The sequence below is a fragment of the Aptenodytes patagonicus genome, chromosome 21, assembly GCF_965638725.1.
Source record: "Aptenodytes patagonicus chromosome 21, bAptPat1.pri.cur, whole genome shotgun sequence".
Classification (NCBI taxonomy): Eukaryota; Metazoa; Chordata; class Aves; order Sphenisciformes; family Spheniscidae; genus Aptenodytes; species Aptenodytes patagonicus.
Window position 1 is genome coordinate 5,391,290 of NC_134969.1, and position 27,240 is coordinate 5,418,529.

At 57.1% G+C, this 27,240-nt stretch overlaps 2 protein-coding genes across 7 annotated transcripts in view; one reads left to right on the forward strand and one right to left on the reverse strand.

Annotated features, from left to right (window-relative positions):
* Positions 1-3,593: 3,593 nt before the first annotated feature.
* MECR (mitochondrial trans-2-enoyl-CoA reductase) lies at positions 3,594-13,030 on the reverse strand. Of its 2 annotated transcripts, none has more exons than XM_076357406.1 (10): positions 12,777-13,030; positions 9,324-9,421; positions 9,047-9,178; positions 7,294-7,437; positions 7,108-7,210; positions 6,740-6,842; positions 6,371-6,444; positions 5,821-5,881; positions 5,267-5,339; positions 3,594-4,913 (listed from the first exon to the last, which is right to left on the reverse strand). In XM_076357406.1, the coding sequence occupies exons 1-10, from the start codon at positions 12,905-12,907 to the stop codon at positions 4,750-4,752; spliced, it is 1,083 nt and encodes a 360-aa protein (XP_076213521.1). In that variant the 5' UTR covers positions 12,908-13,030; the 3' UTR covers positions 3,594-4,749. The 2 variants fall into 2 exon arrangements, with proteins under 2 accessions (XP_076213521.1, XP_076213522.1); XM_076357407.1 differs by lacking the exon at positions 12,777-13,030 and adding an exon at positions 11,693-11,754.
* A 13,993-nt stretch (positions 13,031-27,023) lies between these two features.
* PTPRU (protein tyrosine phosphatase receptor type U) overlaps positions 27,024-27,240 on the forward strand; it is an 82,796-nt gene continuing 82,579 nt past the window's right edge. For all 5 annotated transcript variants that reach the window (XM_076357613.1, XM_076357614.1, XM_076357615.1 and 2 more), the window contains exon 1: positions 27,024-27,096. In XM_076357613.1, the coding sequence (XP_076213728.1) occupies positions 27,024-27,096 (73 nt within the window). The remainder of the gene's footprint in view (positions 27,097-27,240) is intronic.

The window sequence follows — 27,240 nt, forward strand, 5'->3', positions numbered from 1 at the left end:
CAATTCAACTGGCACCGGGAAGCAGCAGACAGATGTATTTCATCCCACGCCTTGTCCCCATGACTTTAAAATAGGTATTGCTGAGTCGGTGGCTTGGGTTACGGGAATTGGAGAACTTCAATAGCATCTGAGAGCTTTCCAGGTCTGCACAAAGTCACTGAGAAGCAGATCAACGCGGGAACGCTCCATGAATGTTAAAAACGCTAATCCAGAGAGGGGGGCGTCACTTGTACCGAACGAGGTGTTGAAGACTTCTGGGCTTGCAACACGCTCTCCAGCAGAGGACACCCAGACCGTTCCTCACTTAGGTCTCCCAGGCCACTGGTCTCCAAAGTGGGGTGTGCAAGACAATCCATCGGGACGTGGGAAGGAAATATTCAAACTTCTATTTGTTTCCATTTTATTCATATATTCTCATGCAGAGATGGTATATTCTCAACAGTAAATGGCTTCTTTACAATATGTTGGAAGGAGACAGGGAGCAACCATGAAAACCTCTCGCACCACACGGAGATTTGCTGCTTATCTTGCGGCGAAGGGCTTAAAAGAGCTGTTAAACTTAAAGGAGTTTTATTTTACAAAAAGATAAGCATTGCAAACTTGCTGATGACCAGCTGCTGTCAGTAGTATGCTGCCGAGCAGATATCGTCCAAAAAATAAACACACTTAAGGCGCCCCGCCAAGGTGACGTGCCCTTTGAACGACGAGTGAGAAAGTAACTGCTTTTTGAAAGAAACTCGTGCTATGGAGAGAGCATTTGCCAAAACCCCAAAACGCAACACCTTCCTGTTAGTCTGCAGGCGCAACTGGCTGACGCCGGGGAGGATGGACATTTACCAGCCAGGAAAACCCTTTGCCTAAGCAGTGGATGGATGGAAAACCAAGTATCGGGGTTTCATAAGCGCAGCCGACGACGCACTTCTTCCACTTGCATCTACACATCTGCGTGAGGAATTTTTTTCAGCAGTGACGGTCATTAAAACCACGTATCAAAATAAACTGGACTTAGAACCAGCCCTTCGGATGGCCGTGTCACAAAGCGCTAAACCAAGATTTTCAAAGCTAATGAAGCGCAGGCAATCACAGAGCCCTCGCTATAAAACATTGTTGTTATTAACGGTATTTTTTTAGCAAGAGCAAAAAGGGGGGTTGTACCATTAATAGCGTAACATAAAAAAAATGTTTCCAAATATTGTTCATCTTTATTGCCTACTTTTTTAATTTCTACTGCCTGTGTATGTCTTATAGGGTACCTAATATATTAGTACAGGAGAACATATGTATGATTTATAAATAGACAAATAATAATACTACTACATATAAATAAATGAATACATAATAAGTAAACAAATAAATTAAAATCAGGGGGGGTGTATGCTCAAAAATTTTTTACTGATAGGAGTGTGCAATCAAAAACCACTTTCAAATAGCAGCAATGGCAAGATGGACCTTTCCTTCCCCCGACCCTCTCCAGCAAGACCCTCAGCCACAGTCCAGCTGTTGCACGGATTGTCACAGAATCACAGAATCATTAGGTTGGAAAAGACCCTTAAGATCATCGAGTCCAACCGTTAACCTAACACTGCCAAGGCCACCAACAAACCATGTCCCCAAGCACCACATCTACACGTCTTTTAAACACCTCCAGGGATGGTGACTCCACCACTTCCCTGGGCAGCCTGTTCCAGTGCTTTACAGCCCTTTCGGTGAAGACATTTTTCCTCACGTCCAATCTAAACCTCCCCTGGCGCAACTTGAGGCCATTGTCTCTCGTCCTATCGCTTGTTCCTTGGGAGAAGAGACCGACCCCCACCTCGCTACAACCTCCTTTCAGGGAGTTGTAGAGAGCGATGAGGTCTCCCCTCAGCCTCCTTTTCTCCAGGCTAAACAACCCCAGTTCCCTCAGCCGCTCCTCATCAGACTTGTTCTCCAGACCCCTCACCAGCCTCGTTGCCCTTCTCTGGACACGCTCCAGCACCTCGACGTCCTTCTTGTAGTGAGGGGCCCAAAACTGAACACAGTATTTGAGGTGCGGCCTCACCAGGGCCGAGTACAGGGGCACGATCGCTTCCCTACTCCTGCTGGCCACACCATTTCTGATACAGGCCAGGATGCCATTGGCCTTCTTGGCCGCCTGGGCACACTGCCGGCTCATGTTCAGCCGGCTGTCGACCAGCACCCCCAGGTCCTTTTCCGCCAGGCAGCTTTCCAGCCACTCTTCCCCAAGCCTGTAGCGCTGCATGGGGTTGTTGTGGCCGAAGTGCAGGACCCGGCACTTGGCCTTGTTGAACCTCATACAGTTGGCCTGGGCCCATCGATCCAGCCTGTCCAGGTCCCTCTGCAGAGCCTTCCTACCCTCGAGCAGATCAACACTCCCGCCCAACTTGGTGTCATCTGCAAACTGACTGAGGGTGCACTTGATCCCCTCATCCAGATCATCAATAAAGATATTGAACAAGACCGGCCCCAGTACTGAGCCCTGGGGAACACCACTCATGACCGGCCGCCAACTGGATGTAACTCCATTCACCACAACTCTCTGGGCCCGGCCGTCCAGCCAGTGTTTTACCCAGAGAAGAGTACACCCGTCCAAGCCATGAGCAGCCAGGTTGCCAAAATCCCACCCCATCCCGCGGCAAGTTGTCTTAAATCGATGGGTTTTTTTTTTTGCAACTGCTGCCATGTGGATTCTCTGCTGTCTAATAGGGTTGAGCAGAGCTGAACCTCGCTCCTGAGCAGGGGCACAAGGAGTTTCTCCCCCCACTTATTCTGCCACTGGGTTTTACGAAGCTTTACAGCACACCTTCGGGATTTTCACTCTTCTGGCGAGTGTGGATGAGACTGGTTGTGGCTCTGGCTTTACTGGTGGAGCCACTGTGGGAAGAAGGGGTAAAGGCGTGTATCGCACTCACAGCACCTCATCTCCTTGCAGCTCAGGACCGTCCTCTTCCAACCCTGAACCCAGGGGCGAGCAGAGGGACAGGGGTGGCCGCCAATTTGGGGGCGAATAAATAACCTGGGGTTTCTCTGCCGCTTGCAATGGACCTCGAAAGGCCGGGCAGGCGTCCCCCCACCCAGGCACCAGCCCCTTGTCCCAGGGCTTTGCTGGCCATGGAGCTAAGGGACATCACCAGCAGCTGCCCCCCCCCCGCTGAATATTGAAATTAAGACCAAAAATTGAAATTAAAATGAACGGCGTGTTGCTTCAAAATGGCTTTTGAAGGGACTTACGGCTCTTGTCCCCCTGCCCTGTTGCCCTGAGGATGGGCCTCATCCTTCCCATTGCAATAACTGGGGGGGTAATGTGTCTTTGTCTGTCTGGGGGCACAGATTTGGGGCAAGAAATGCTGGTTTTGGTGCCCGACAGGCGCTAATGGGGCAGAGCCAGCCCTGTCTGCCCAAAACCACATCCATCCTGCAGCCGCTTTTAGCAGGGCGCTAACTGCTTACGTGCAGTTGTAATTAAAGCTTTATAGGATGGAAAATCCCCAGGATTGAGGACGTGGAAAGGGCCAGGCAGGAGGGGAGCCCGGTGCGCTGTGTTTGCCCATTCTTGATGCCGCGCATCCCCTGCACACCCTCACACGCCGGACTGAGCACAGAAACATTTATTAGCAGCATCTTAAAAAAAAATATATGTATATTAGACGTTGATTTCCAAGAGGTTCTTGTCACGATCAGTAGTAGCAGCGGGAACAGCAGCAAAACTGAATTCAAGTCCAGGTATTGCAAAAAGTCCCCCTTGCCCTGCAAGTGTCCGGCTGTGACCTGCTGGGTGAGTCCTGACCCCACCTTGAACGCCACCACCCCAGGGCTGTCCCCGAAGGGACGACAGCGTCTTACAGCTCCCGCTGGTGCGGCAGCGCTGGCTGGTACTTGGTAACTTCGTATTTCTCTTTTTTTTTTTTTTCCCCCTCCTGTTTGAGTTCATTTTTGAGATGAAGTGATGCCAGGGGCTGGAAAAGTCCTTTGTGCCCCCGTCCTCCAGCCTGCATGGGCGTCTCCTGCCCCCGCCTTGCCAGCATCGCATGGGCTGGGCAGAGAAAAATTAAAAAAAAAAAAATTAAATAGTGAAAAATAAATTTAAAAATTTGGTTTTTCTCTGCAATTCAATGTGGGGAGTGCCCCCAGCCCAGGGGCACTTGGCTGCTGAACTTGGAGGGGGGGGGGGACACGTGGAAGTGGCTCAGAGGCTGCAGCGGCGCAGGGGGGGCCGTGCCGGCTGGGAGACGGGCAGCGACCAGCCCCGTGCTGCCCTGCAGTCACCCAAAAGCAGCCAAAAAATCACCCGGAGGGACAGTGCAAACAGCAGAACACTGCCCAGCTGCTAAGCCAGGCAGGAGGCGATGGCTCAGCCCCCCCAGCCCCAAAAACACACGTGAGGGGGAACTGCTGCTCTTTTGACACCCTGAGCCAAGCGAGCCGCCGTCCCCGGGCTCCCTGAGCTTTCTCTTGCACCCGAACTCACGCCAGCTAAAGCAAGATTGCAGCCTCCCTTCAGAAGCAATTACGCACGCTGCTGTCTATGCAAAGCTGCAGAGGCTTTTAAAACTTCAAGTGGGCACTCAAAAGTTAAAAAAAAAAAAAAAAAGAAAAAAAAGGAAGAAAAGAAAAATCAATGGATCTGGAGGTTTTTCCCCTAAGCATCTCTCGTCTGCGGACAAGGCAGCAAGGGAAAGCTTGGCTGTGGTGGAGTGGAGCAGCACTGGGCTCAGCCCGCCGCTGCCCACGAGCCGAGGCCTCGGGGGGTCAGAGGAGAAGGATCTGCTTCGAGGACGTGAAGGGCTTCATGGATGCCTCCAGTGCTGCCTTGTAGTCCTGGAGCGGGACCTCGGTGCAGGCCGGCGCGGTGAGCTGCCCCCTCCGGATGAGCTGGCACACGGCGTCCATCATGCTGGCCAGGCCCTCCTGGTCTGCAAGGGAAGGAGGGGGCTCTCACCGTTGCGCGTCCCGCGCCTGCGCCGTGCCAGAGCCACCCACCGTCCCCGGCAAACACCCGCCTGAAGCCCTACAGGGTCCCAGGGATGCCAGGGTGCGATGTGCTCCCAGCTTGGGCACGTGGGATGGGGCAAGAGCCCCCTGCATGGTGGCATGGTCCCTGCCCGAGCCACACCGCCCAGCGCCAGCGTTTCACCCTCCCTGAGGACTATCAGCACTCATGACACAAGTAAGAGCAAAGAGGACGGCACCGGCATGGCGGGTCAGCAACCCGTTCCCATGCCAACCCGCCGCACCGGTGCCGTCCCTCAGCACCCATCCAGCTCACCCTGCGCGTGGTCCTTCCTCCACTGGGTCATCCAGAAGCCGCGGAGCCGCAAGTCCCGGAAGATGAACGCGCTCTGCGGAGAAAGGGAACCGCGCACCCAGGTGAGACCTGTCCCCTCCCAGCGTGACAGCGGTGGAAGGTGGCAATGAGGCTCCTCGCTCCTTCGTTAGCCCGCTCATTTGTGAGTCAGGGCACAGCGGGGATGCAGAGATGCGACTCCGAGGCGTGGAGTCAGGGCAGGTTTGATGCTTGGCGTCTGCGGAGCCATTTCCCTGCTGGGATTTCACAGCAGCCCAAATCCTCCATAAATAAAGCCAAGAGACTCGCGCTGGGATGCAAAGCGGCTCGTCCCGTAACGGACCCCATCAGTTACAAAAAAAGAAGGTTGGAGGCTCTGAATTTGACATCCAAGCAGCTGACAGCGGCAGAAGATGAACCCTCTCGCTGTAGGCAGGCGAGAGCTGAGCTCCTGCGGTGCCAAAGGGACGGGGACGTCAGCAGCGGGGCACAGGGGACATGCCCCGAGGGAAATGAAGAGCATCCCCAGTACTCACCACAGGCACCATCACGGGCTGCTTTGCCATCCCCCCGTAGGTGACCACGGTCCCTTTGGGCCTGGAAGAAGAAGGGGGTATTCGGTTATGCGGTCCCCAATGTGCAGCTTTGACCTCGTAACCTCTCCCTCTGCCGTACCCAACCCCACTGCTGCACCGACGGGGCTGTTCTCGCACCAAGGGTTCCCCCAGTTCCCCCTCAGACTCCACTTTCCAGAGCTCCCCTCTCGCTCCCGTGCACCATTAGGTGAATTTGCAGCTAAATACACCCGTTATACCTGGCCAGGACCTGGTGGACCTTCCTAACTGGACCTCAGCTGCCTCCAGCCGCCGGCAGCGTTGGTGATGATGGGTTAACTTTAAGTCACTGCTATTTTCCAAACCCACTTCTTTTCCACTCATCTCCCCTCTCCAAAACTTCAGTGATGACCAACATCAGCTAACAACATCTCCGGCCACCTCTTGCACTCTGGGGGCTCTGGAGCAGGACCCTCCGGTGCCAGCTGCTGTCCCCGAGCCCGTGCCCAAGCCACCACCCAGCCAAACTTACTGCAGATGCCGCAGCATGTCCGTAGTGCTTTTGCCTCCGACGCAGTTCAGGGCGAGCCGGGGCTTCGGGATGCTCTGCAAGAGTTTATTAAGAAGGTTCCCAGATTTTAGGGCTCCTGAGGATGGGACCGCGGTTCCTGAGGGAGCAACTGCCTTAACCTCAACATTTACCTGGGGGCAACTAAGAGTCGTAGAGCTAAAATCTATGATCTGGCCCTTGCAGTAGCAGCAAAAGTGCTCAACTTCTGGGGCTAAATCCTGATCTAGAGAGAGATTTGTCCTTCCCACCATCCCTGCACCTTTCCCCGCAGCGCTGAACCGCAGGGACAGCCCCAGACAAGTCTCTCCAGTGGGATCAGCATTGAGGTACCTTAAATATATCTTTCATCTCTGGCTTTCTCAGCATCTCCTCCGTGACGACGTGGTCTGCGCCCAGGGCCATCAACCTCTCCACCAGCTTTGGGAGATCAGGTCTAGGGGAGGAAAATAAAAAGAAGACTCGATGATCCAGAAAGCAGAGTGCCACCTTCTCCTCCCTCCTGCTCAGACGTAGCTTGGGGACAACAGGGCAGAGGCTGGAGGATACCTCGGAGGAGCAAACAGGAGAAAATCCTGGGTTGGATGGGCAGGATGACCCGATCCAGCTCTCAAACTTGCCTGACCTCATGCCAACCTCCAGCCCAGGCCAAGGGCAGCTCCTGCCCCGCAGGAGACCTTCTCCTTTCCCAGGGGACCCACCTGTCCCTCACCACGTTGATGGTCTTGATGCCAGAGGCTTTGGCAATCTGGATAACAGCCTGGCCCACGCCGCTGTTGGCGGCGTTCTGGATGACGGAGTCACCTGGATATAAATAAATTCAGATTTTCATTGCAGAAGCGACTGGCAAATCCACCTGGATTTCTTTCCACCCTGCAAAGCCTTACCCGGCGCCAGGGTCTCGAAGTCGGCCAGCATGCGGTATGCCGTGCAGGGGTTGACGCTCAGGGTGGCGGCGCACAGCACCGGGATGTCGCTGGGCACCTTCAGCAGCACCTCCTCGGGAAACACCCCCTGCGTCCGCCACGTCCCTGGGGTACCGGCAGCATCGCAGCCAGCGCAGGCAGAGCAGCAGGAAGGTGGGCAAGGAAAGGAAAATGTTATGAGACCTCAGCTCAGGCCATAGCCTTAACGCCGGTCGCTGCAGCATCACCACACCGTGCACCGTCTAAATCCTGGAGAGTGAATTATGAAACATTTTCCCGTATGGGTATGACCAAAATATTGCGAGAGGCAGGGGATGGATCCCCTGCTGCCCACTGAGATTTATCACCCAGCAAAGTCTAATCATTTCCCAGAGGAAAATGGGAAATGGGCACGGGGAGTGTGTGCAGAGCTAATGGAAATACTCCCCATGCTACGGATGAGCCCATATAGTCAAAGCCAATTTACTTAGATTTAGTCTCTCTATATTTATATCCGATTTAACCCCCTATCATTCATTTACTTTTTTTTTAATGCTTAAAAATATCACATTTGGATCTTAACTAGATAGCTTTCCTTCTCCCATTAAGCAAAAAAGCCTTTTAAGAAGAAATAGGCAAGGAACAAGCTGTTACACCAAACCAGAACCGACAATTTTTCTGGCCCTTGGCATTTTGGAGGAGCACAAGAGACATTTGTTGGAAAATAAGTTCCCATGCTTTCCCATCAGAGCACTATTAAGGAGAAAACTGTAATGAGATGTAACCATGACCCTGCACAGGTTAAATGCTTTATCCTGGGTCTTTAAAGAAGGTCTAAGTAGATGTGACAAAACGCGGTTGTTTCCAGAGAAGAACAGATTGCTGCGATGCTTTATAACGGCACAGAAGCCCCATAAAAGGCCTATGCTATAGAAAAGCAGATTATTTCTAAACTCAAGTTTAGCATACGCAATGGCATCGCTACCGCTCCTACTGCAAGTGCTCCGGGTTTTTGCATTGCATGTGTCCCGTGCACAGGAGCCCCTTCCCCGGGGACCCCCATCCTTCCCCGCAGCCCCCCTGCCTCCGCAGAGGACCAGCAGCATCACCCGCTGTGGCTGGGGATCGAGCTGAGGTATCGAGCTCGCTTTAAAGAAAAAAAAAACAAACCATTAAAAATAAAAATACATGGCAGAAAGAATAAAACTTAAAACCAAGATATAAACAGGTAAGAAATGAAGATGCCTTTGTGCAGCTCCAGCGGTTATCCCGATGCTTCTAGTCTGAGACCATCCAGCTCATTATATTGATGATTACGCTAATACGGCACTAAATGGGTTCCAACTGCTGCTTCCCTCGCGCGGAACATTCTCTAATGGAGCTTTTTTTTTTTTCCCATTTTAAGTCACATCCAATTAGATGTAATTGCTGTAAGCGGGAGGGGCACGTGGCTCTACCCACATCCAACAAAAATGGTGCTTTGGAGAGCAGCGGTTTTGCTCTGGGACCCCCAAAATCCCCACAACAGCTCCCCAGGCATCGGTTCGCATGAGAGCATGACCACAGGTTTGCTCTCCGTGCAGGCTTGGGCAGCTCCCGGCGGGCTCAAGCATCCCAAAAATCCCCTGAGAAGATGCTTTGCAGGCGGGGGGATGCAGAGGAGGACCTTGCCAGTGAGCAAGGATCCAGCGGTGCCGTGGCTCCTGGCACCGAGGATGCCGGGGTACGCACTTACCGAGGCCAGCGCCCGCCGGGATGACCCGGTCCCCGGGTTTCAGAGCCGCCACACGACGCCCGACCTCCAGCACTTCCCCAACACCTTCGTTCCCTCCCACGGCCGGCAGCGGGGAGAGGATGGCGTAGGTCCCTGCCGGGAAGCCAGAGGTGAGCTGTGGAACCCGTCATACCCCAGACCTCCCCATCCCAGGAGCCGGCTCCAAACCCTCCGAGACATCCCACCGGGAGCATCCCGCAAGAATCAATATGCAAAGAAGATGCAGCCGGCGCGTTACCTTGGATCATATTGATGTCGGCGGGGTTGATGGGGGCTGCCAACATCTTGACGTGGACATCGGAGTCCCCCAGCTCGGCCACCTCGAGGTCCTTTAGCCTGAACAGGGAGACACAAAGGAAAAGTGCATTACTACAGGCTTGGCTGATGTCTTCTGCACCTTGGTTGAAGCTGGAAAGAGATGCCGGTATCACCTACACGACACATTAGACTTAAAATAAACAGCACCGTGTTCCCCATCTCATCTACGTTGCTGTAGCCTGGTCTCCTCCAGTGAAGAAACCCAACATCCAACTTAAGACGACCCCATCGAGACTCCTCTGTCCCCAGGGAGCAGCAGGCAGCAATGCCCGTATCCACCCCTAAACCTCACACCTTTAGCCGGGCTTAGGAACAAACCCCAAATACTCCTCGCACAGAGAAAAGCCCCTCCAAGAGGGACGACGTCCCCAACCCCTTTGCCATGAGGCTGTTTTAAATGCGATGAAGATGCTCTTCCACCGAGGGAAGAGCGGGGCTGGGTAATTTAGCTCATCTCCCCCCACAAACGCATCCTGCCGGCGTCCATGGCCCCGGGGGAATTGCAATATAAAACTTTTGGGATACCTTGGGTCTTGCAAGGGGAGGGAAAAGCTCTTCCAGAAAACCCAGCAGCACCACGACACAGACCAAGGGGAAAGAGGAACCGGGGGCTCGATGACTTGCCTGACCCATCTCCCAGCCAGGGCAAACCCATCCAGCCGTGCCCGTTTGCAAGATGGAAGGCAATTTTAACTACATTTAAATGAGCTGGGGGGCTCTGCAAAGGCTGCCAATTTTTAAGAGCAGCTATTTGCCGCAATCACACGCCGCAAAGTACGTGTCGTTAGGCACGATACACCGAATTTCTTTTCATGGCTTGGCCTGTGCTGGCAAAGTGGTTTGCCCCTTCCCTCCTCCAAGCTGCCCGGCAGATTTGGAGATGACTTGGAGGTTTGAATTCAATAGCACCGTGCGCGCGTCAGAAGGCTTTTAGCACATGGGAATTTCCATCGCCGGCTGCAGCTCTGGCTCTAGGTGCTACACACGCTCCAGTAACGGTTTTGGGTGAGGGCATCAGGCTCCAGCTCTTGCTTTCAGCAGCAGCCACCCAAACAGAAAGCCCACAGCCTGCACCTTTGCTGAGCATCCTTGCTACACGGGTGCATCCCCAAGCACAGAAATCCTCCGTCTGCAGCATGCAAATCCCCCCCCTCGCCGTCACTCCGGCTGTCCCGACCCTGCCCAGCCATCTCACGAGGTCTCTGGCTTTTACGAGTATTTTCCTCTCCTAATTAGCAATTAGGATGATGAGACATGAGGGAGGCTCCCAGGAGGGTCCAAAAACCTCTCTTGGAGAGTTTGGCATCAGCGAGGTGCAGGATACGGCCCTGCAGCCACTGAGTACAACCAAGAGTCCTGACTTCAGTGGATTTTGCTCAAAACCACGCGGTTTTTGGCAAGGTTATGAATTACGAAGCCAGGTGCGCAGGAGGCAGCAGCGGCTGCTGTGCAAACCACCCGCCAGAATTAGCAGGATGAAGTTAGCTCCTTGCAAACCCGCTTCGAACCGAACTGCAAGGCTTCGGCAGGAAAACACGGTGACTCCGTCCTGTTTCAGGTTTAAAAAAAAAGTAAAAATAAAATACAAATCAGCATTACAAGATGCAGGGACCCATTCGGAGGCATTGCTGCTGGTGGGCGCCCACGCCTCCAGCTCCCCGGCCCCCAGCAATGCCATCTCCACGCTGTATATATTTTTCTGCCTTGTTAGGCAGCAAATTAAATCATTTCGGGTTTTGCCACCCTCTGTATGTCCGACTAATTGAAATCCCTTTTTCTTAAATGAGGTTAAATATCGAGGTTAAAGTTAATACCATGCAGCACCTCTGCACAGCATCAACCCTGTGCCAGCACCTTGGGCATGAATCCACTGCTCAGATTTCCATCCCATTAAAAAAATCAGATTTATATCAGACAGACGGACAGGTTTTTGATGGAGGCTGCTAAAAGCCAACGACCCACCAAAATCCCGTGTCACCAAGCAAAGTGACGCTCGCTAATCTTAACAAATTCAGCAGGTTGCGCAAAAAAGCTGGTGTTTCAGCTGGCCGGGGGTTTTACGGCTCGTCCTGCCCCGCTTTAGCATTACGGGAACTCGGATATTTTCAGAAATCTGCTAAAAAGAGAAGTCATGAAGCAGAAGACCGGCCTTGCACAAGCAAGGGGGTGAAGGCAGCAAATCTCAGGAGCCGTCAGCGGTGATAAGCACCGTTGCACAATTAAACGGTCGTAAGAAAAAGCCATCGTCCATCCTCAAAAAAACCCCGGGGGTTCGGTGTCTGCACGCACCCGGATAACGTATCGGCATGTCCTAAATTCCTAGGGGTGACCTGAACCAGTTCAAGCAGGGCAGCAAGTCCTCGAGGTCTCCTCCCTTGAAAAAAAGGCATAAAATCCACCAAAATGTGACTTTCCCCTGGCCTTTTTGGCCATTTTAGAAGGCAAATCCCATGGCGATGCCGAGCGTCAGCCGCTGTCCCCAAAAATGATGCGATGCCGACGGGCACGACACCGGCTTGGTCCCATAATTGGGACCTCAAAGAGAAACCCCATCAGTGTGATGCAACCGAGGACGAAGCCGGGGCGCAGCGATGCTGGGGGCTCGGACCTCGCCATCGTACCCCAAATTAAGCAAGAATGGGCTTCCTGGTAAAAACACGTGGTTTTAAGGCAAACTGAAGGAGCGGCAGCAGGCGGGTGGGAGGCGGGAAGGCAAAGCCCTGCCGAAGCAACACCCCCTCCCCCCCCCACCCTGGCATCTGCCCGCGAGACCTCGGCATGCTGCGGGGCGTGGGGAATGGGGGGCACCCCCCGCATCCCCCCACATCCTCGGAAGCCTCCGAGCACCCTTGGCACTGCCCCGGGGGTCCTGCAGGGAGCTGCACCCCATCCCCACCCTGCCACCCCTGGGGTGGGGAACCTCCGACCCCGCCTGCAATGCGCCCCCAAAGCAGCCCGCCAGCACCCCCAGACCCACACCCCCATCCGCGCCTCCCCACTGCACCCCCACCCCACACCCCTGTGCTAGCACCCCCATACCTATGCCCCCCACCCTCCCTGCAATGCACCCCCAGCTTTGCTCCCACCCCATACCTACACCCCCTACCGCAATGCACCCCAGTACAGCCCCCCCCCCCCCCCGCACCCCCTGGCAATGCACCCCCAGCTTCGCCCCCCCCCCCTGCACCCCCTACCGCAATGCACCCCAATACAGCCCCCCCCCCGCACCCCCTGGCAATGCACCCCCAGCTTCGCCCCCCCCACACTCCTGCACCCCCTACCGCAATGCACCCCAGTACAGCCCCCCCCACCTGCACCCCCCACCCTATACCTGCACCCCCTGCCATACCCCCCCCCCCCCCCCCCCACTTACTGCACGACGGCCGGGGGCTCCCCGTGCCGCTCATAGAGCAGCCCCCGCGGGGGGGGCCGCGCCGTGCCCGAGCGCGCCCTCACGGGGGGGGGCCGCACCCCGCGCAGCACCCGCGCCGCCGCCCGCTGCATTCCGGCTCGGCTCGGCTCGGCCCGGTTCCGGTCCCGCTCGGTTCGGCTCAGCTCGGTCCCGGTCCGGGTTCGGTTCGGTCCGGTCCGGCTCGGCTGGGTCCGGTCCGGCTCGGCTCGGCTCGGTTCGGTCCCGGTCCGGGTTCGGTTCGGTCCGGCTCGGCTCGGCTCGGCTGGGTCCGGGCTCGGCTCGGCTCGGCTCGGCTCGGCTCGGCTCGGCTGGGTCCGGGCTGGGCTCGGCTCGGCACTACTCGGTTGAGCTCGGCGCGGCCGCCGCTCGCGTCACGAGGGCAGCCCCGCCCCCGCCGGGTCGGCCCCGCCCCCCCGCCCGCCTTAAGGCGGCTCGGCCACACCTGCGATGAGCCGGCGGGGTCTCTGCGGGGCGGCCCGGGGGTCTCCCGGGATTGCCGGGGCCCGGGGTCCTGCTTCGGGGCTGGTTTATCCCAAAACGCTCGTGAAAATATCACCCGCGCTAGTGTCAGCGCGGTGAAGGCAGCGCCAGCTGCCCCGTGCCGAGCCATGCCAGCCCAGAGGCCTCGGTGATGGGCACAGGAGCATCCCGCAGAGCCCAGGCAAGGGCGTCCTTGGCTCCTGGTGCACGTGATGAGGCATTTTGGGGAGAACAGTCCTTTTTCTCCGATTTATTAACCGGTGGCTTCCAGCCACCCTGGAAGGGACGCGTGTGCTTGCTATAGGCAGGGAAAGCTGCACGGCAAATGTTAATCGGGTGATTATTTAAAACAGCAGATGCCTGACACGGGTGGTGAGGAAAAAAAATTCCTAATAGTAATTTAATTCAATGTTTTGTATAATTATCTTGAAGGAAAGGTCTCATTTATTCTTCCAATTAAAACTGATTAGATGGGGGGGAAAAAAAGAGAAGTGAAGATGCCTGCCTTACTGATCGACCTGTCACAGCAGAATAAACAGCGGATTTTAAAAATAATTTCTTATTTCATGTAGAGATTGAACTCCTCCGACTGGGTGGCGGGAGCAGCTCAATAAATCCTGGTTTGCTCGTCACAGTCCGCTGCTAGGTGCAATTAGGAGATTCCTTCGTTAACGCCATCCCTCCCCTCGCCGGCCCGGGGGCTTTGCTGGTTCGCCCGTGGACCAGAGCACCCAGGGGGTGCAGCGTGGGTGAGAACCCCGCGGCCTGGCCGGCGGTGCCGCCCCCCGGGGCGGCTTGGGAGCCCCGACGGGAGCCTGCGGCCGGATCCTGCACCTCCCGGAGACTTTGCTGTTTGCAGCTCCGGGGGGGTCAGGCTTCCTTCCCTGCCTTACGGCGGTTGGGTTTCGATGGCCGTCAGCATCGCCCGTAAATCCGGCCGCTTTCCCTTCCCGCTCCCCCAGTCCCGTTCTCAGGCACCCGGTATTTTATTCCCATAAAATTGCTTTGCTATGAAACGATATCCCGGTGAGAAGTTACTCGGCTCATGCCCAGCAGATCTCCTGCCAGCAGATTGTCCCTCGTCTGCGCCCTCCCCAAACTGTCTCCGTCCCCGTGACACGCTGCGCACGGACCCGGGTGGGCGTCCGAAATTAGCCCGGGTGCTGCAGGGGAGGGTCCCTTCAGGCTCAAATGAGTCATCCCTGAGGCTGTGGTGATCTGAAACGAAAGATCATAATCAACTGGCTTGATATTTCACAATATTTTTTTCAGAAAAAAGGGAATTTTTTTTTTTTTTCATGAATTCACGTGAGTGGAAGGCTTGAGATGAAAGAAAAGTCCAGTTTGGGGGAAAAAAAAATGCTATTAAAGGTGCTGATGAGGATTTTTCTGCCTCCCTGCTCTTCTGGGGTAGGATTTGCAACTGCTTTCGGGGGGGGCGAGGGAGGGCTCGGCTCGGCGCGTCCCTGCCGAAGGCTCTGCGAACAGACGAGGGGAGCGGAGAGAAAAAGAACTTTTCACACCGGCTTCTTCCGTTATGAGACATTTTGGTGTCGCTTGTAACAGGAGTGGGTGTAAATATCTGCAGACACCCATGGGATTTGCAAGTTGATTGTTGCTGACAAACGCACCCACAAACACCCCGCGCTCACCGAGCCGACGGCACCCGTGTGCCGCAGAGCACCGGCACCGCTCGTGACGCTGGTTGCTCTCTCCGGGCAGGATGGGACAACGTGAGAAGCTGGATGGAGGGACAGGGTGGGACCGGGGCGACGTTCACCCTCCGAGAGCCGAATCCACCATGGGAGGGTCACATCCTGACACGTGGCATCGCATCTCCCTGCCTCCCCGGGCCACCTCTGTCATGGGATGGCAATTAATTCAATATATACAATTCTATTGTATTAAATCCAACGTGGCGTCAAAAACCAGATAGCTAGGAGTGCTGGGGCAAGCAAAGTCAGGATCGACAACCAGCCCGTGGGTTGCCGGAGCTGGGTTCCAGCCCCCTACGTGGATGCTGCCAGGATAAAACCCTACACCGGAGCTGGGGAGCCAGCCCCCGAGGTCAGGGCGATCGCAGCCTGATGCAGAGAGGAACTAGATGAGCCCGGGGATTTCAAAACACGTTTTCTTGCTCTAATTGTCAGCACCCCCTTTTATTCAGCGTGAATCATCGGGGGAGGCTGGATTTGCTCCCTGCTCTTGCAGCTCCAGGGATGCCCCATCCACGCAGCGAGTTCGAAAGGGCTCGGAGCAACCCCGTGCCGCTGGTGACGGCGCCAGGAGGAGCAAAACAGGCTTTTCCCACCTCGTCGGTCCGGTGGGATCCTGAGCACATCCGTGCCCTGGCAGCATCTTTACCACTGGGGAGGGACGGTCCTCGGGAGGCTGAGCGGCGTGTGCAGTCACCTCCGGCACGGCTGGCCGCTTTAAATCAGCGTTGTAATCCAATCACAGCAATAAAATAATAGGGTTTTAATAGCCTCGAAAACTGCAGCTTTCCGAGGGTGCCAAGAGTGCTTAAGATTTTTTACGGTGGGGCAGCTGCAGGAGCGGCTTCGGGCACGGCGGAGGATGCTCACGATGCAGGCGAGCCTGCACGCTGGGAGAGGCGGGTGCCCGCGGCCTGCGGCCCACGGCGTGGCAAAGGGTTAATAACTAATTACATGAGCAAAATGAGACGCCTTTCCATACCCTTAGAAACGTATGCATTCTCAAATCAGGGCTGGCAGACAATTTATGATTATTTTGTTAATGTTTCTCCTGTAACAAGCACAATTTCCTGGTGATTAATGACTACTTCATCTCCTGAAATTGCCTTTTTTTTTAGGAGAGATGCATGAAAATCCACTTTGCAGTTGAGGGTTTAGGAGTGGGTGGGGAGAGGAGGAAGAGGAGACGGTTCCTGAGCACCCGGTGCCGCGGTGGGTGCTCCGGCCGGGGGAAGGAGCGATGCTTTCCGCTCCCCTCTGCCTTAAAACCCTGTTGTTAATGAGCTATGATTTATCACAGCCATTGATTAGCTTGACTAATTCATACTTGTTCATGGCTGGAAAGCAAAAGTGCTGCCGGTGAGGTGGGTTTATTCTCGCAGACCCGGGGACCCCCTGGCCCGAAGCCTGCGGGGATGCGGGGATGGGTGGGAGCAAGCGCCTGCAAGAGCTGGGTGACACCAGGGTGACACTTGCTGGGATTTTATCCCTGAAACCTCAAGACCTGTTGAGGACAGAGAATTTATCCCCTGGTTTACAAGGACGAGTTGAGCCCAGCGGGTTCAGCCCGACCCCGGGAGCCTCGTGCGCGCTGTGATGCCTCCAGCTGTCCTAGCGCTTAACCAAGTTAAGGTGAAATTATTAATTAACTGCTTACAAGATTGACACGCTTTTTAATTAAGGAGAATAATAATCTACTGCCTTTTCCCTTTTTGGTGGAGACATTGAAGGTGTGTTTGCTTCGCTTGGGAATAATTAATAAAGCTGAGGCTGGAGAGCTTGCCTTAAAGGGGGGTTCTTTTGGGGGGGGTGCTTGGTGTTGCATCTCGGTGGCCTTCCCACGGCAGCCAGATGTGGTCCAAGCGCCGCTGGACCTCCCGGAGCCCCAACACCCTTGCAGATGTTTTGGGTCGGGATGCTGGGCTGGGGTCCCAGGGCTGGGACGCACCAACAGGACAAGGTTTGTAAAACAATCTGCAAAATAATTCCCTTTTTCAGGCAGGGAAAAGGATGCTCCGAAACAACCCGTGGGGGAAGGCGGTCAATGGGCTGCACCGTCCCACCGAGCGCAGAGCTCCCGTCTCCGCCAGCCACCTCTCCCTCTTTTCACCTGGTCACTGCAGCCACTGTCCCGTCCCCCTCTGGCGTCCATCGCAGGGTCCCGGGCCCTGACCCGTCCCCACCACCTGGTTTTTATAAGGCTTAGAAACAGCTCGGCTGTTATTTTCCCATTTCGAGCCCCATTCACCCCAAACCCAGCAGCGCTGGCGGAGTCCCATCGCTCTGCCTCGACCGCCTTTTTATTAGACGTGCCTGAATCTTCGAATGACAAATACATTGTGCTTAAAGACCCACTTTACATAATCCTCGGCTTATCCCTGAATCCCTCATTTAACACCTCAGACGGTGCTGGACAATCCCATAAACTCTATTGAATCCTTCACCTAAAAACTTGTGCGCGATGCTCCCGGCTCGGGGCAGATGCGACTGGGTGCCCAAGGAGGCTTTATTTTTTTTAAGCACGCCGACGGCTGCTTCTTGCTCCTCCGATTTTTTTATCCCCCTTTAAATTGTTTCATTGTCAGATAATAAAAAAAAAATATATATATATAGAAAGAAGCGCAACGCTCGGCGGCTAACGGAGAATTGATGAGTTCTGATCCTCTGCCAATGAGATGAACAAGGAGGCTTCATCCTGAGCTGTAAATAAGGAAGGAGAGGGAGACGCTGAGAGGACCCAGCTGTGTTGCTGCCCGCTAGCTCTGCCTGTGAGCAGCGTAACCTCGGGACATCGTCCTCGCTTGGTCCTTGCTGTTGCTTTTCCCGTCGCTGCTTTTTCCCGTGCCGCTCATATTTGGGTTGTGCAGCAGAGCTGGTCCATCCCTGGACCCTCAGCGGTGATTAATGCAAAAATCATCGGGTTTGGGCGTCTTGCCAGCTTGGGGCAGCGCAGGAGCTGGTCCCCCGGGGATCGGTGTTCGGGGGGTTGGTGCGGAATCGAGGTGCGATGCCTGCAGGGCGTCATCCAGCCGGGCGGAGGAGGATCACGGCCAGGGAGGGTGAGATGCTGCTTTTGGGACCCACGTTGCCACAACGGCACCCAAAGGCATCACCCCTGGGTGACTTGGCAGGGAAGATCTCTTGAAATATCTTGAAAGGATGCCCAGGTGAAGAAAGGCATCAAATCAGCATCTTTTATCCTTTTTTAACTGTATTTTAGCTTTTCTTTTTTCCTCCCCCCCGCTCTAGGTCCCGATACGTTCCCATTCTGCTCCTGTCGGCTGCAGACCCGAAATATTTCCAACACTGCAGGAAACCGTGAGCGTGAACCGTCTTATTTGGGAAAAGAATTGATCGATTTTCTCTGGGTTTTGCCGGTTCAAAAGCTGGCTGGTTTTGTTCGTTCCTGTTCTGCTCAAATGCCCGACGAGCTCTTTTTGTTGGAAACTGCCGAGCGCATCCTTTCTCCGACGGGGTTTGGAAAGCCACCAAACCGGAGCTGCCGGCGCTCAGATGAGGACAAACAAGAGGAAGGAAAGCTGACCCTTCCCCCGTACATAAAATTGAATAAAATAAAACCAAACAAGCTGTAAAAACAATTAATAATAATAATAAATGAATGCTGGATACAATATTGTTCCCTCCTTTCCTTTCAGTTGGATTTTAAATGATCGGGGAAGGCTGTTTGCACACCCGTCTCCGTGCTCAGGCTCCAGCCTGTCAGCACCGACTGATGATTATGAGAAATTGGAGCAATATCCAAACCCCAGGTCTGAAAATAAATGGCTTTTGTGATTTCGGATGTGATCAGAGACCCAAAACGCCCCGGCTGATTTACATCCCCCCCTCCCTTAAAAAAGAACACCCCAAGGCAACAGCGGAGGAGAGGGCGCAGCGAGTTTTGGTGCAGATCTGCTCGGTTTTAATGCCTTTTTTTTTTTTTTTTTGATCAAAGTGATTTTATTGCAAAGTTTAGGGATGGGCAAATCCACGCAGCTGGGATTGTAGCTGGTCTGGGTTAAGCGCTGAGCAGACGGACAGATGGACAGTGCATGGTGCTCTGGAATAAATTTGGGTTAAAAGTGGTTTGTAAAAATCCCAGGAGCAAATGTGATGCTCCCGGACAGCTCTGGAAGGGGGGGAGGGACCGACTCTGACCCTCGTGCCCCCAATAATGGGATTTTTAACTGTTTTGCATGACAGCGCCGGCGGATGCTGGGTTTAGGACCGCAGGGAAGCGCTGAGCTATTCCCCCACTTCACCCCCACCATCACGGAGGTCTTTCCAGGAGTGAAAAAAAGAGACAAAAATAACCCAAAGTGAGATAAATAAGCCCAAAAAAGGGTGGCACGGAGGAGACATTCAGGCTAAGCCTGCCCGGGCGGCAGCAAAGTGGCTGGGGAGCGGCTGCGGCACGGGGGCCCGTGGATGCAGCCCCAGGAGCATCGCGGTGTGCCTGGAGGTGACACCGACAGTGCCGGTTCCTGATGAGTCCCTGCGGCTGTCACAGTCCGTGAAGGACAGAAACGGGAGGTTTTAGTCGGGTGGCAGAGAGGGAACGGGCATAGCCCTAGTATCAGTGTTGGGATTTTACATTTTGAAGTGGAGCTGCTGCCTCGGACTGTTCCCTGCCAGCCCAGGAGGGAGGACCTGGGGGTTTTGCATCCCTCTAACGAAACCCCTTTAAAATCCTGCTGGGGGAATTTGTGGGCACGGGGAGGTCAGTCTGAGCTGGCCGGGGCAGTGCTGCCCTGCGGGGCCAGCCCAGGGGCTATGGGCTCACCCACTGCCTCCGGAGCGTCTCCCGCATGGGCTGGGATGCTGCCACGGGCTGTGCCAGTGGTTTCGCCTCCAAATTTGGGGAGATTGCATGCAGCTCATGGGCAGTGCAGGGGTAGCTCGAGAAAGCTCCTTCTGAGATGGAGAGCAACGTTTCTCTTTGTAATCAGTGCCTGGGGTGAAAAAATAGCAGTTTTCTGGATGCGTGCGGTCCTCAAACTCAGCCACGTGTCTGGCATCTGTGAGGCTGTGCCCCCGAGCACCCAAAAAAAGGCTGTCGGAGCAGCGCCCGGGCGAGGATTTAGCTCTGGGTGTCGGGCATTGATCCTTGGGCTTCCCAATTCCCCGCGGAGAAACCCCAGTGCCCTTCGAGCACAAACCAGGAGGCAGGTTGGCAAGGGGTCAGGTCTTAAATAACATCTTCTAACACCTTCTAACACCTTCTAACATTTTCCTGGCTATTTCCTCCGGGAACTCTTGTTCATTCATTGCATTGAACAGGAATAGGAAGGTTTATTTGGATGAAGACACAGAAGTTATTTCATCCTTTCAGGCTGTGATAACTCATCTAATAGCCCTATTACATCCAGCCACGGCACCGCATTGGGCGTCTGACCGCTCAGGGCTGCACGGACGGATGGGGAGGAGAGCGGTGGGATGAAATAATCTATTTTGTCTGTTAAGAAGGAGAAAGGATTTTTGGCATTAGTAAAAGGCAAGTGATTTGAGAAAATAGCAGAGACTTATTAGAGATAAAGAACTGGATGGGGGTGTAATAGGTGTAGGTATAGAAAAAGAAAGAGGGGGATGTGGGGGGAAGAGGGAGAGAGACTGGTGTAGAGGGAAAAGGGGGAAAAAAAAGCAGAAGGTAAAAATTTAGGGGGTGAAATTGCTTAAATTTCAGTGCAGGCTGCTGGAGGTCGTGTCCCTGCAGCTCTGCAAGAGCCGTTGGCTGCAGGGAAGGCACCGCTGGGAGCGATGCCCGGGGAGGTGCTGGCCCCGTGCCCTGTGGCTTTAATGGGGAAAAATGGGGAATTATTGTGCTGGCAGCAAAATGTGGTATTCTGACGATAAATTAAAAATTAAAGGGTTTTTGCGTGGAAAGCCCCGGTCAGCGTGGACATGCTCGTCCATCTGCTTTGAGTGAGGCCGGTGGGTGCTACAGCTCCATCCTGCGGGCGCCAGGGTAAGGGCTCGGGGCAGCCCCGCTCCCTCGATCTGCCTTTTTATGGAGATAACTGAGAGCAAAAAAATCCTCCCCAAAGTACTGTTGACTCCAAAGAGATTCAAAGCCCCAAACCCTAGCTTTTTCCCCCCGACCTGGGGGAACCCAGAAGATGTGGCGGGGCTGCGACGGCTGGGTTTGAGGCTGCTGTCACTGAACACCCCGGAGCTGAAAACATTTATCCTTCGAATGGGAGGGACGGCTTCAGTCGAGACCATTTGCAATCATGGCAAGGCCTATATTTTTCCTGCAAATGACTATACTTGAAGAGTGATTACTTCATTTTAACTTGATTGCTCCTGCAAGGCGCTCGGGGGTTGATGGCAACGGGGAGACGGGGCAGGGGAAGGACTGGGGGCTGCGGGCTCATCCTGCCGGGTCCTGAGCGCTCGCTGCCCCCCGACCCCTCAGCTCTCGCTCAGGGTGGAAGGAGATGCTTGGGGAGGGATCAGGGTTGGGATTTGCACCCGGGGATGGGATGGAGCTTGGTCCTGGTGGGTGGTCATCAGCTCCATCCCTGTAGCTGCATGGAGCAGTGCTGTCTGTCCATCTGTCCTTCCTCCCTGCTTCCCTCGGTCCCTCCTTTCTTCCCTCCATGCAGGACTCCTGCTGTGCTATGCAGGATAAGTGCCACGCCATGCGGGATGGGTGCTGTGCTGTGCCACCCCAAAACCATCCCTGCGCCCCTGCCTGCACCCCCTGGCCCTGCGCCGCACCGCTGCGAGGCGGGTCCTCCCCCCCAGCTCTGGGAGGCAGTGACGGTCCCTCTGCCAAACTTCCCCCGCTTTCAGGCCTGTTACACAGATGGGATTTGAGCTGGATGTGCTGGAGGGGAACTGTCCTCACCCAGAGCGCCGTGGGCAATTCCTGCTTGTCCCCAAACCTGCTGGCCATACGAGAGCATCCCCTCCATGAATGCACACAGCCCCTCCATGCACCCCCTCCATGCATGAATACATCCCCTCCATCCATGCTTACATCCCATCCGCGCGTCCCCTCCATACGTGCATAGATCCCCTCCACGCATCCCCTCCATCCATCCATCCATCCTATCCACGCGTCCCCTCCATCCATGCATACATTCCCTCCATGCATCCCCTCCACGCATCCCCTCCATCCATCCATCCATCCTATCCACGCGTCCCCTCCATCCATGCATACATTCCCTCCACGCATCCCCTCCATCCATCCATCCATCCTATCCACGCGTCCCCTCCATCCATGCATACTTTTCCTCCGTGCAACTCCTCCACGCATCCCCTCCATCCATCCATCCATCCTACCCACGCGTCCCCTCCATCCACGCATCCATCCCATCCACGCATCTCTTCTGTGCACGCGTACATCCCCTCCGTGCATCCCCTCCACGCAGCCAGCAGCACCGCCATCCCGGGGGGCTCCTCCAAGCCCCTTCCCCTGGGGAAGGAGCTCGCAGGGAGCTGGCGGCCGCCTGCGCCGCCCTGCCCTGGGCCGGCGCCAGCCCTTCACGGGGAACAAGGCGCCTTTGTGGAGCCCACGTCTCCCTCCAGCTCCTCTCATGCAAAATTCGGGCCGCGTCCCCACGGTGGGTGGCAGGTCCAGGGTGCATTAATGGTCCTCGTTAAGCAGCACAGATGTATTCCCAAATTAATCCCAGAGCTCACACGAGGAGGTTGCCATTGGGATTTTTTCCCCTGTGGTTTGGGCTGTGGGGTGGTGGAGCAGGTTGGTCACCCACTGGGGAATTGGGGACAGTTTTGTTGTGATATGCTGGCTGCAAAAAAACCCCTTCCCATTTTGGTTTGCAAAGCAATTGGTTTAGAAACAGTTTTGGGGTTTAAAAGGCCATGGGAAGCGCGGTGCATTGCTCGAACAGGCTTGTGCGGCTCAAAAGCTCCGTGTTTCCAGGTTGGTTCCCCCAAACTCCTGGAAATATCCTACTTCTGCTTGGCCTCAGCTGCATTTCCCCCCCTGAACTGAGATGTTTCAGTTCAGCTGCTGGAACCCCCCACCCAATATCCTCCCCAGACTGTCCCCAGCCCATCCCTCGGGTGCTGCATGACCCAGACCCTCTTCCTGGCAGGATTTTGGGGGGCTTTTCCCTTCGATGCATGAAAAAGCACCAACTCCCCCATCCCGACCTCTTAGGGATGTGACGGGAAATGGGAGAGCGACGGCTGGATCCTGCGACATCCCTGGGGACCGGGGGGGACCCTGCAGAGCCAGCACGGTGCCAGCCCTCTCCTGCTTTTGCTGCCGTGCATCTAAGCGGCTTAATTCCTTTATCGGGCATTATTTTAACAGGCTTTTAACGTCACTGGGAGAGGATTTGTCAGGATTGCTCTGTGCTCGGCGTGAGGCAACACGCTGCCGGTGCCGGCTGCGGATGGGGCTGCATCCGCGCCCGGCTCGGGGCTGGCGTGGTTTGGAGAGAGGTGTCCATCGCCCTCCGCCTTCACCCCCAAATTGTGTTGTCCCGGCTGGGGGACACACATCGGTGCCGATGGCGGGGGGTGTGACATGTCCGCTTTGTCCCTGGAGCCCTGGGGACAGACATATTCCTGCGAGTAAGTGCCACCGCGGTGCTAACCTGGCTGGAGGGCTTGCTGGGAGCAGCTCGGGGGGGAACTGGGAATGGAAGGGACACGCTGCACACCCCTATGGCACAGGGAGGGGTGACACTGGGAACACTGCCAGGGGGCTGTTTGGGGCTGGCAGCTCTGGGGTGACCCCAGCCCTGCTGAGCCCCTGCCCTGGGGAGCTGCTGCAGCCTGGGAGGAGGAGGCAGGGAAGGGGCTGTGCAGTGTCCCCAGGGCTGTGCAGTGTCCCCGGGGCTGTGCAGTGTCCCCGGGGCTGTGTGCTGTCCCCAGGCCAGTGCAGTGTCCCCAGGCCAGTGCAGTGTCCCCAGGGCTGTGTGCTGTCCCCAGGCCAGTGCAGTGTCCCCAGGGCTGTGCAGTGTCCCCGGGGCTGTGCAGTGTCCCCAGGCCAGTGCAGTGTCCCCAGGGCTGTGTGCTGTCCCCAGGCCAGTGCAGTGTCCCCAGGGCTGTGCAGTGTCCCCGGGGCTGTGCAGTGTCCCCGGGGCTGTCAGCAGAGCCACTTGTTTCCAGCAGATCCCTTTGCTCCGATTGCACCAACGCTGGGGCTCTGGGTAGGGGACAGGATGCACATGGAGCCACGGGGACAGGACCATCCCTGGGGCAGGACTACGCTCCCCGGCTGGCCCAAACACAGACACCACCCAACACCCCTGCAACCCTCACCCTGTAGCCTTCCTCCCCTCCCCCTCCTCCTCCCTGCGGGGATGAAGGCCCTGCGAAGCAGGGCTGTTATTTTTAGCTCTGATTTAGCCGGTGCATCCAGGTTTTCCACGTGCAGTAATTCAAGCGATCCTCTCGTCCTGGGGAGCGCCCGCCATGATTTACTCAGCAAAAAGCTCTTCAGCTCCCAGGAAAAATTCATCTTTGAAATGAAGCTGCAACGCTGCGGCCGGGGCTGGGATTAAAACCGTGGCAGCGACGGCCTTTCTTCATCGATGTAAGCGCTACTGGGGTGCCCGGTCCTGCGCCTGTACCGCAAGAACCGGCTCCGGGCGTGGTTTGTCCTCCCCGGTTTTCCCGGCAAGCGTTTCTCCAGGGCTGGCTTTGACCCCAAATAAGTAAGTCAGCCCGACGTGGAGAAGCGGCGCGGCAGCATCCTGGGGCTGAGCTGAACCTGGACGAAGCTTTTTGGTGCTGGCGGGCGGCGTTGTCCCACTTCCAGGGCTGGGAGCTTCCCGGCGGGTTCACGGGGCTCAGCGACACCCGGGTATCGTCCCCTGTCCCCCCCCTCACCCCGCTGGGTGCTGCCTGGTCTCGCGGGACAGGGCTGCATCATCACAGGGTGCTGCTAATGCCGGGGCTTCTCCCTGCATGATTTGGGGTAAAAAGTCCCAATATTTTGTGGTATCGTTCCCTCCACCTTCCAAGTTTCCATCTGCCCAAGCAGTTTCCCAGCCCGGAGTTGCAGCCGGGGCTGGGTGACCCAAGCACGGATCACACCGGAAAGCTGACGCAAAGCTCCCCCCCTGCCCACCCCAAACCTTTGGAAAAACATTTTCCTCCAGAACTAGGGCCGGAGAGGATGTCGGCGAACAAGGCGCCTTTCATCCCCGCTGGCACCGCTGGCGGGGACACCCGGGGGCTGCCAGCGCTTTGTGCCTCCTCCTGCGCCTGCGCCCCGCGGCCCCAGCTGGGAAAGGGCCGGAGATTTTCCTCCTTTTACACCCTTTTGGGTTTTTCTCCCTTCTGCTTGCTCCGAGTTACGCCCTGCACCTCCCTCCCTCCGTCACCCGCTTCCCACCCCAGGGGACGGTGGCTTTGCTGGGTGTCACCGGGGTCCCCTGTGCCACTGCCACCCCCATACAGCCTTGTCCAGGTTTCCACGTCACCATCCCGCGGGAGAAAGCATCATGTCCCTCGTGGACATCCAGCAGGACACAGCAGCTCGTGGCAGAGGACCAGGGGGGTTTCGGGGTCTGAGGACCCCCCTAGGGCAGGCAGGAGCCCCCGTCCGCAAGGAGCGGCAGGGCCTTCGTCCCCAGTGCCCAGCCCACGGGGACCACACTCTGCCCCCGCTCTGCACCATGCAGCCTCGGGCACAGCCCGTGGGTGCTGGGGGCTGGAGACCCCCCCCCAGGGGCTGGGGGCATCCGAGGGGCTGGGGGCACCTGCCAGCCCGCCCTGGGGTGGGTGTCACCCCCCCCTTCGCCCAGCTGTGTGAGGTGCGGGAGCCCCACACAGGGTGCTGCTGCACCCATCCCACCTGCAGCTCCCACCGCCACCCACCCCAATAAACCCCTGCCCAGCCACCTCCCAGCACCCGCCCTGCAGCTGGGGACCCCCCAGGTCTGCTCCAGCTTGGTGGGGACCCCCCCCAGCTGTGACCCCTGGGGACCCGCCCTCCGTAGCTGGGGACCCTTCTGCAGCCAGGCACCCTCCTGCAACCAGGGACCCCCCAAAGCCTTGCACCCCCTTGCAACCAGGGAGTCCTCCCTGCACCCAGGGACCCCCCCACCTCCCTCCCGCAACTGGGGACCGTGCACCCCCCCTGCGGCAGGGGACACCTCTGCAACCGGGGTCCCCTCTGCAGCTGTGCACCCCCCTGAAAACAGGGATCCCCCTGCAGCCGTGCACCCCCCTGAAACCGGGGACCCCCCTGCAGCCGTGCACCCCGCTGAAAACAGGGACCCCCCCTGCAACTGGAGAGCCCCCTGCAGCCGTGCACCCCCCTGAAACCGGGGACCCCCCTGCAACCGGGGACCCCCCTGCAGCTGTGCACCCCCCTGAAAACAGGGACCCCCCTGCAGCCGTGCACCCCCCTGAAACCGGGGACCCCCCTGCAGCTGTGCACCCCCCTGAAAACAGGGACCCCCCTGCAGCCGTGCACCCCCCTGAAACCGGGGACCCCCCTGCAGCCGTGCACCCCCCGGAAAACAGGTACCCCCTGAAACCGGGGTCGCCCCTGCAGCCGTGCACCCCCCTGAAAACAGGTACCCCCCCTGCAACCGGAGAGCCCCCTGCAGCCGTGCACCCCCCTGAAACCGGGGACCTCCCTGCAGCCGGGGACCCCCCCCCTGCAACCGGGGACCCTCCTGCACCCCTTTGCACCCGCCCCCCCGCAGCCGGGGAACCCCTCCCGTAGCCGTGCGCCCCCCCCGCAGCCACCGGGACTCCCCCCCCCCCTCACAACCCCGCCGCGGGCGGGAGGCGGGGGCGGGGCTCGGGCCGCGTGTTGCGCGAGGCGGCCGGCAGGGGGCGCCCCCGGCCTGCCCGCGGCGGCGGCGGCGGCGGCGGCGGCGGCGGCGGCGGCGGGGCCCGCGCGGCGCTTGACGTCAGGGCGGAGCGAGCCGCCGCCGCGCGGCCGCCGCTATTTGAGGCGCGGGGCGGGCGCGCGTGCCCCGCTGCGCCGCCGCGCCGGAACCGCGGGCCCGCAGGCGGCGGCGGCGGCCCCGGCCCCTCCGCCCCGCCGCCCCCCTCCCGCCCCGGCCGCACCATGCGAAGCGCCCGGGCGCTGCTGCTCGCCCTCGCCCTGCGGGTCTGCGCGCTGGACACCGAGACGCCCGCCGGTAATGGACGGGGGGGGGGGGGGCACCGGCGAGGGGTGTGCGCTTGGCGGGGGGGGGGGTCCCGCTTGCTCTGTGGGCGCTTGCGAGCTCGGGGCGCGCTCCCCAGCACCCCCGGTGGTGGGCAAGAGGGGGGCTCCGCCGCTC